The 8824-nt window shown below is 42.1% G+C and overlaps 1 protein-coding gene across 1 annotated transcript; it reads left to right on the plus strand.

Annotated features, from left to right (window-relative positions):
* The first annotated feature begins 318 nt into the window (after positions 1–318).
* LOC133506462 (ATP-dependent RNA helicase DDX39A) lies at positions 319–8709 on the plus strand. Its single transcript, XM_061830641.1, has 10 exons — positions 319–461; positions 1252–1459; positions 1815–1942; positions 2345–2621; positions 3924–4042; positions 5469–5600; positions 5697–5806; positions 7009–7153; positions 7237–7384; positions 8502–8709. Exons 2-10 carry the CDS (start codon positions 1252–1254, stop codon positions 8516–8518), a joined length of 1284 nt encoding a protein of 427 aa, XP_061686625.1. The 5' UTR covers positions 319–461; the 3' UTR covers positions 8519–8709.
* Positions 8710–8824: the final 115 nt, after the last annotated feature.

An 8824-nucleotide genomic window follows, 5' to 3' on the forward strand; every position in this document is an offset into this window, starting at 1 on the left:
AACGCGTAAACCATGTCCGCCACTCGTTTGGGGAGTACCAAGATGGCGGCACTATCCTTTTTTTTATTTTTATTTTTTTTAGGTCAGTGGTACTTCATGATCACGTGCGCCATCTTGTGGCATGTTCAGAGCTGCCGCAAACTCAGCAATTCCACTTCAGGATTGCTCGTAAATACCTAAACTACAATAGTGCCTTTTGTTGTTTGCTGTGATGGGCTAAAAGATGCATTAATAGTGACGGGGAAACACACCTACAGTTGAAATATTAAATTATTTTGATTTTGCGTTTGTTGTTTTGCTTTAACACAGCAACGAGCTCCCGAAAGATTCCCGTCGCCGATGGGTACTTGAACGCACCGCGGTCGTGTGCGCTTCACTCTACTGTGTGGTGGATTCTTGCTAGCGTGCAGAGTCATTTCATCGACGTCGGTAGGACATATAAAGAATAAAGCTTTTGAAAGGTACTGTACTGGCCTGGAATATGTTCACACACGAGAGTCACCATCCACGCATAAACAAACATAGCGTGTTTACCATTTGCTTGTTGCTATTTTAAATATTGTGCAATTGTTAACTAGGCCCCGGTTGGTGGTTGCGCGTTAGCGAAGAGGCTAACACCCGTAAATGAACCGCGTTAACGCTTGGTCGAGTTTCTCGAACCCAATTTGTCTTTTCGGCACCGATGTGAACGATACAATTTGTTCGTTATAAGTATACCAAACGTGAACGCACCGCAGCGGCTATAAATCGTAAGCATCAGCTACTGGAGAATTAAAATCGTGCTTCGATTTTTAGCTGCTAGCTTCTAGCTTGACGGCTAGCTACGCTGAAGGAAGGGTAAAGCGGTTGCATTAAACACGCTGCACAGCTTCACGCTAGTCAGTCTGGACTCTGGGCAAGCGATTAGGCCCAAAACATACAATTTCTTACAATCAAGAGGTGTGTTAATCCCATGATAACGAAAATTTTGATATTCACTTTGATCCAGCCTGCGAATATTAGGAGCGTTTTGCGAATTTACAAGATGAATGTGTAATCGGCTGGCTCATTTTATACAATCGCTATCAGCAAGTCAAACACAAGAAATACATTAATAAATGAAAAAAAAAAGGCAAAAATCGACTTCATCAATACAATTGGTGGCCCCGAGTATGAACAACAAAGAAATAGAAACACACATTGCTCATTCCATTACAATGCTCTGAAAAGAACAATGCCTATTGAGAGAAATCCTGGTATACTCCCTCACAGATGGCCGAAGCTGACGTTGATAATGAACTTTTGGACTACGAAGAGGAAGAGGAGCCCCAAGGAGCCCTGGAGAGTACGACCCCGGCAAGCAAGAAGGCCGTGAAGGGGTCGTACGTCTCCATCCACAGCTCCGGCTTCAGAGATTTCCTCCTCAAGCCTGAGCTCCTCCGTGCTATCATCGACTGCGGTTTTGAGCATCCATCTGAAGGTGAAAGCCTGCTTTATTGGGAACGATTGTGAGAAGCATTGTTGTCGTCAGCTCATGTGCATTTGTAGTAAAAAGTGTGAAGGATTGGCACAAAGCGTCAGCCTTGCTTTGCTCATATTCTCTTTTCCTTCCTTTAGTAGTGACAGGTGCATCTCAGTAAATTGGAATAATGAAGAAAATATCAATTTCAAGAATTCAGTTCAAATAGTGTACCTTAAAAAAAGAAATCAAACATCTATTCTTCACCAGAAGAGCTGAGGACCCATCATATCTGTATCCCAGTGTATCTATTAAACTATTTCGACAGATGTTCTATAATTGTAACAGACTCTTACGAACCACGTTGTCTTTTCAGTCCAGCACGAGTGTATTCCTCAAGCCATCCTGGGCATGGACATCCTGTGTCAAGCTAAGTCTGGAATGGGAAAGACGGCCGTGTTTGTGCTTGCCACCCTCCAGCAGATTGAACCTGTCGATGGTCAGGTGGGTTCGCCCTTAACAACCGTCCATACAGTAGCTGAAATATTTAATATTTTTTGTAGCTACGGGTGTGCAAGAAAAGCTGAACTGAGATGCTGAAATGTCGCAAAGTTTTACGTTACAATCTCTGCATTACTTATCATATGAATGTCTCCTGGTGGAAAAATGATAAAACTGGGTTGAGTATAAAAAGAATTGCAAAATTGAGGAACAAATGTCTTTAATATATTAACATTAAACACTCACTCTTTGTTTCATGGCCTCAAACTTCAGACAGATGAAATAACTGAAAATAAAATGTTCATTTCTGTTGAACCTGTTGACTGCATCTGGTGTAATTTCTTGGGATGCGTAAAAGTGGCGCTGAAATCGTGAGTCGCAAATGTGTGTTTTCAACCTGCTCAGGTGTCAGTCCTGGTCATGTGCCACACTCGTGAGCTGGCCTTTCAGATCAGCAAAGAGTACGAGCGCTTCTCCAAGTACATGTCCAGCGTCAAAGTGTCGGTCTTCTTCGGCGGCTTGGCCATCAAGAAAGACGAGGACGTCCTGCGGCAGAGCTGCCCGCACATCGTGGTGGGAACGCCCGGGCGCACCCTGGCCCTCATCCGCAACAAGAACCTCAGCGTGAAGAACATCAAACATTTTGTGGTCGACGAGTGCGACAAGATGCTGGAGCAGCTGGGTGAGTGAGTGTTGTCGAGGACCGGTGGGACGCTCTGTGCGCTCCCGGTGCTGCAAAGTCTCTTTGTGAGTAATGCGCATGCGCGTATGTTTTGTAAACGTCCGGCCATTCGACAACTTGTCGCCGAGTGTTCATGTTCGAACGTACATATGTGTGTATATCTTTTTTATTAACTTTTGTTTTAACGGTCGGGTTAGCTTATAACATGTTAGCTCCCTCTATGTAGAAGAAGGCGAACTAAGACCAGGAGATTTCCCAGTAAGCGTCTGCTACGTACCCGGAGTTCCCCTGTTAGTAACGCATGCGCATTCATCACAAGGAGACTTTTCAGCATGGGGGGAGCATCAGACCGTCACACCGGCAAGTGTAGTGGATGTACGGCGTTCCCCATATACAGCACACAACATCTTCCATCTTTATGTGCAATGTTTCTGCATTTATCATGGGAATACCCAGTATATCGCAAAAGTCTGTTTCTAAGTGATTTATTTTTTACTTAAAACATGTAAAGACTTGCTATAGCCTGAGCCAACATTCGATTTAAGTAATTATGTGCCACCAGGATTTGAATTTGTAATGTAAAGTGATCACTTTTTCAATAGTTGTATTTCAGTGTAACTTTTCGATGCAAACAATTCAAGTGGCTACAATTCGCTGTCTAAAATTCACCGTCTGTGCCACCAGGCAGGGTTACTTCAGGTCAGAACCAAACAGCCAGCCAATCGCAGTTCCGCTTTCTTTGTCACGTGACGTCACATACTCAGAAAGCGTAACTGGATTGGCTGGCTGTTCGGTTCTGACCTGAAGTAACCCTGCCTGGTGGCACAGACGGTGAATTTCAGACACTGAATTATAGCCAGTTGACATGTTAACATTGAAAAGTTACACTGAAATACAACTGTTGAAAATGTGATCTCCTTATATTTCAAATACAAATCCTGGTGGCACATACTTACTTCCATAACCTTCTCCTTCCTCCAACTTGCTGGAATCACATACCGCCCTCAAAAGCACTGATCTAACAGATCCAATACATGTAGTATCTTCTGTACATTTTCACTTTTTTTGACAGTTTAACAGGTTTAAAGTTGAGCTACAACGATTAATCGACAAAATGGGATAATTCTAGTTGCAAAAAGTCGAACACTCAGCCTAAAATCATTTTTCATCTGATTAATCAATTACATAATTGGTCCAAAATGCTTTTGAGTTTTCAAGAAGTTGAAGCAGACTCTGACTCGAAGCTTCAGTTTTGTAATTTTGCACGGAGGGATCTGAATGTGGCCGCACGTCTCTTGACAGACATGAGACACGACATTCAGGAGATCTTCCGACTGACTCCCCATGAGAAGCAAGTCATGATGTTCAGTGCCACGCTGAGCAAGGAGATCCGCCCGGTGTGCCGCAAGTTCATGCAGGATGTAAGTTGTCATGTGCGATAGTTAAGAACACGCTGGGATATTTGTCATTTATGTAATTTTTTCCACTTTAATTCTAGATGGTAAGCTTTATACAGATTAATTGCTGCTCTTACGGTGAAAATTCCAAAGTCCCACCGGATGTGTGTGGGATCCGAATTGTGTACTGCTGCAAATAATCTGTTCCAGTCGCTATTTTTTTGTCAAGATTCTAAGCTACCACACAGGTGTGGGGGGAAAAAAATGTCAGCTATTGGTCTGAGGATCACGGAAAGACATGGTCACAAGTAGTTCACCACTGTAAAAGTAAAAATATTTAACATTCACAAATTTAAAAACAACGAACATGTATGCTGGTGCAGCTGAATGAACTGCGACGTGAGAGGTTCAGTCCAGTAATTCAATTCAAACATTTGTACACATACATTCAACAAAATACCAAAGTTTTGGCAAATTTTTGTATGTTTATTGTCAATGTAATATAATTTCTCGTGTCTAATAGAGTGAAGAAAACGAGTATTTGAACATCCTGCTATATTGCAAGTTCTCCCACTTAGAAATCATGGAGGGGTCTGAAATATTCATCGTAGGTGCATGTGCACTGTGAGAGAGATCATCTAAAAAGAAAAATCCAGAAATCACAATTTATGATTTTTAAAAAAAAATTTATTTGTGTGATCCAGCTGCAAATAAGTATTTGACTTTTAAAGGCGGAGTAACAGATCTTTTAGGGTAAGAATTCCAGCTGATAGACAGATGTTCAGATACTTATTTGCAGCTGTATCACACAATTAAAAAAAAAAAAAAATAATAAATTGTGATTTCTGGATTTTTCTTCATAGATGATCTCTCTCACAATGGACATGCACCTACGATGAAAATTTGTGACCCCTCCATGATTTCTAAGTGGGAGAACTTGAAACATAGCAGGGTGCTCAAATACTTATTTTCTTCACTGTATAATCATTTAAATTAAATATTTCACTGTATTTTTCCATAATATTCTAACTTATTGAGGTGGACCTGTAATTGATCTGGAGTCTTTAACTTTGGTGTATTTTATGGGATTTATTTGTTGATTTTGGAGTCCCCCCCCCCCTTACGTTTTGCAACATTAGAAGCACATTCTGACTGAAATACGCTAGTTTCAAGTCTGTCCCTTCGGACTTTAGAAGTTGCATTACAGTCACGGCGCGGCAGCCATATTGTCTGCTTTTCAGCAACGCCCCTCCAGCTTTGCCCACTTGTGGCCGTCAATGCCGTAAGTGACCATATCGGAGGGATAAAGTGACGCTCTTGGGCGGCAAAGCCAGGGTCACCAGTGCTCCTTGGCTTTAATGCTGCCTAAGACGACACACGAACACGTCAAGCCCGGTACTTGTAATGATGTGAGTCAGGTCGGGGAGACTAATGCCCTCTTATGGTGCAGCCCATGGAGGTCTTTGTGGACGACGAGACCAAGCTGACCCTTCACGGTTTGCAGCAGTATTACTGCAAGTTGAAGGACAGCGAGAAGAACCGAAAACTCTTTGACCTGCTGGACGTGCTCGAGTTCAACCAGGTACGGAACGGAGCGGTTTAAAGGGGGAAACGACTCTTTGGAGACGGCAATTTCTGAAGTGGTGCTCACGATAGCGGCATTGCCCGGTCTCGCCAGGTGGTGATATTTGTGAAGTCGGTGCATCGCTGCGAGGCGCTCTCCCAGCTGCTGGTGGAGCAGAACTTCCCGGCCATCGCCATCCACGGCGGCATGGGTCAGGACCAGAGGTAGATGCTCTACATCCAGTGTATTGTACATTTTCGCCGTTATTAAACCATAAAAAGATAGAGTGACAGTCAACAGAGAAACGGGTTGCTAAAGAAAGGACATGAGGGGAAATAAAAGCGAGTAAAGGGTTATATTGCGAGACTCCGATCACACGTATTCACTTGGATTTTCCCAGCACTCTACCTATAATGAGAGGAAAATGTATATTAACCGTTTCTTAATTATAATTTCTTAAAGTTCTGCATGAAATGGAAATAAATTGTGGTCGAATCATACTTTAATTGAAGAAAATAAACATTCGCAGGACAGGAAGGGAAAAAGTAAGTGAACCTTGAGCTATGGAATCTCCAACAGCGAATTGGAGTCCAATCAGCTGTCAAGCATGGCGAAGGGAGCATCATGGGTTGGGCGTGCTTGCGCCCTCGAGGCCTGGACAGCTTGCTTATCAATGAAAAAATGGATTCATAAGTTGACCCGTTCGTTGTGCATGTCTTTAAATCCAAGGGTTCACTTTTTCCCATTCATGGCCAGGGTGGCGGTTTTTTGCCTTATTGAGATAAAAGTCTCCGAACAGGCCACAATCAAGGTAAAAGCACTTCTTTTTTTATCGTTTATGGTTAAGTTATATGATTACTTTACTAATTTATAATCTCGTCCCAAAAAATGGGACGCTGCCCGCGAGAGGGTACTTGGGTTTTCTTAGTAGATCGTCCCAAAAACCAGAATCAGATTTAAACACTTAAATATTTTGATATACTGAAGGATATAATGCGTGAAAATCATGATGTCCCATAAATGGGACGCTGCCCACGAAGGGGTTAAATGCCCTTTGAATATTTAATTTATTTTCAAGCGAAATATGAATAGTTTTTCTTTTTTGTATAGCATTATTTTAAAGATACTGTTTATTCTTGTGCTTTAGATGATGATGATGATGATGATCAGACCACATTTTATGACCAAATTTATGCAGAAATCTAAATTCCCAAGTGTTCACATACTTTTTTTTTTTTTTTTTTTTATCCACTGTATAAATGGGCACCGTGTCTTTGAGAATGTTTGAGAGCGGTTGACTGTCACTGCTGTCAAGGAGGCTCCTTTCTTGTAATACAGCAAAACAAGATGACTCCGGTCTCTAAATATCGCGACCGCACTGTTAATTGGGCAGCACTTTAGCACCTCCTCTCATCTGCTGTCCCAGGTTAACCCGGTACCAGCAGTTTAAAGACTTCCAGCGGCGAATCCTGGTCGCCACCAACCTGTTCGGCCGAGGGATGGACATCGAGCGGGTCAACATCGTCTTCAACTATGACATGCCAGAGGATTCCGATTCATACCTGCACAGGGTGAGTTGCGCTTTAGTAACCCCCCACGGGGCGAACGGCCGTCATAAATCCATCTCACGTTTCGGTCATCCGCTTCCATCCAGGTGGCCCGCGCTGGCAGATTCGGCACCAAAGGCCTGGCCGTCAGTTTCGTTTCTGACGAAACTGACGCCAAGACCCTGAATGAGGTCCAAGACCGCTTCGAGGTCAATGTGGCTGAGCTGCCATTGGAGATTGACATCTCCACTTACAGTGAGTTGGCCACTTGATTGCAATATTCAGCTTCTTAGCAATTTGAGGGTGTCTTTTAAAACCATAAGAAATGGATACGCTCGGGCTGCACATTATATATCCTTTGAACATCGTCATCGCAGTGAAGATGTGTGCAATAGTCACATTGCGCACACACAACGTTGGTGTGCTGATATGCAGACATTCGAGTGTAATATTTAGGAGTGACTCGCAGTGGGAACTGGTTTAACATGCTAATATTAGCGCCGATGTTATGGGGTAATTAACTCAAGTGACACACAGAACAACCCCGAGTGTTAAATACTTTTACTTAAATACTACTTTTTTTATAAGTATTAATGAGGACATTGGAAGCATTTACATACCGGCATTCGCCATGTCTCTCTTCAGAACATGACAAATGAACACATATTGCAACAGATTACACGTGGGCGTTATTAATAGGACAATTATGTATGTGTATACGTTTTGCTTAAACTAATATACTCAAATACCAATGCATATGCTAAAACAGATATAACTGATTAAAAAAAAAAGATAAAGTATTAGGAATTTGCTAATGACTTCAATATAAATTATTAATTTAACAATACTACAGTGCGTTGAAATACAGACTTCATACAAATGACTGTGCAGTGATGCCTGGGTTCTCCAGCACAATCCGTTCCAGAAAACGGTTTGAGAAGTGATTTGTTCGAAAACCGAATCGATGTTTCCCATTACAATGAATGGAAAGCGAAATAATGCGTTCCAAGCCTAAAAAATTTGGCTTCTTAGAAAGAAAAACAAAATGGACCTACTACTTTGTCTATCATTTTGACATTCAGATTTGACTCCTCCCACTTCCCCATGCATTAATTGGAGACTAAATTGCCCCTAGGTTACTCTCTCTGCAGTTTTCTGGCAACCAGTTCAGGGTGTGCCCCGCCTCCTGCCTAACGTTAGCTGCGATAGGCTCCATCACTCTCACGGCCCTTTTGAGGATAATCGGTTCAGATAGATTAGTAACAAACCACTTGGCTTGTACATATGAGGGGAAAAAAAAAACAATATTGGGAATATTTATGGTTTGATTTGTCTCACCCTGCTTCCTTTTTTTCCTCTTTTGTTTCTGCAGTTGAACAGTCCAGATGAATCCGAAGTTTCCAGTGCATTCGATGTTTGACTGTTGGTGTATTTTGTTAAGGAAAAAGAAAACAAGAAGCGATGTCTCACTGCCACTCTGATGGCAAGTTTAATATTTTTTTTAACCTGTTGTTGCTTGTCTACCGTGTTTCTTTTGACGCAATATTGCTTGGTTAAGGAAGTAAACATTTTATACACTATTTTGTTAGTCAAGTGTCATTTACAGTATTTGCTTTAGATCTAGCTGTCGGTGCAATTTCAAAAACAACAAAAAAATCGAAGCTTAACTATAGTCCAAAACATTCAGCCTGCCAA

This window comes from Syngnathoides biaculeatus, chromosome 9 (genome assembly GCF_019802595.1).
Source record: "Syngnathoides biaculeatus isolate LvHL_M chromosome 9, ASM1980259v1, whole genome shotgun sequence".
In the NCBI taxonomy this organism is placed as follows: Eukaryota; Metazoa; Chordata; class Actinopteri; order Syngnathiformes; family Syngnathidae; genus Syngnathoides; species Syngnathoides biaculeatus.

Excerpts from the sequence above, each read along its gene's own strand:
- LOC133506462 (XM_061830641.1), top strand. The coding sequence starts at position 1,252 with ATGGCCGAAGCTGACGTTGATAATGAACTTTTGGACTACGAAGAGGAA. Across the intron at positions 5,601-5,696 it reads ACGTGCTCGAGTTCAACCAG|GTGGTGATATTTGTGAAGTC; the intron begins GTACGGAACGGA and ends CGGTCTCGCCAG. Across the intron at positions 7,154-7,236 it reads CCGATTCATACCTGCACAGG|GTGGCCCGCGCTGGCAGATT; the intron begins GTGAGTTGCGCT and ends GCTTCCATCCAG.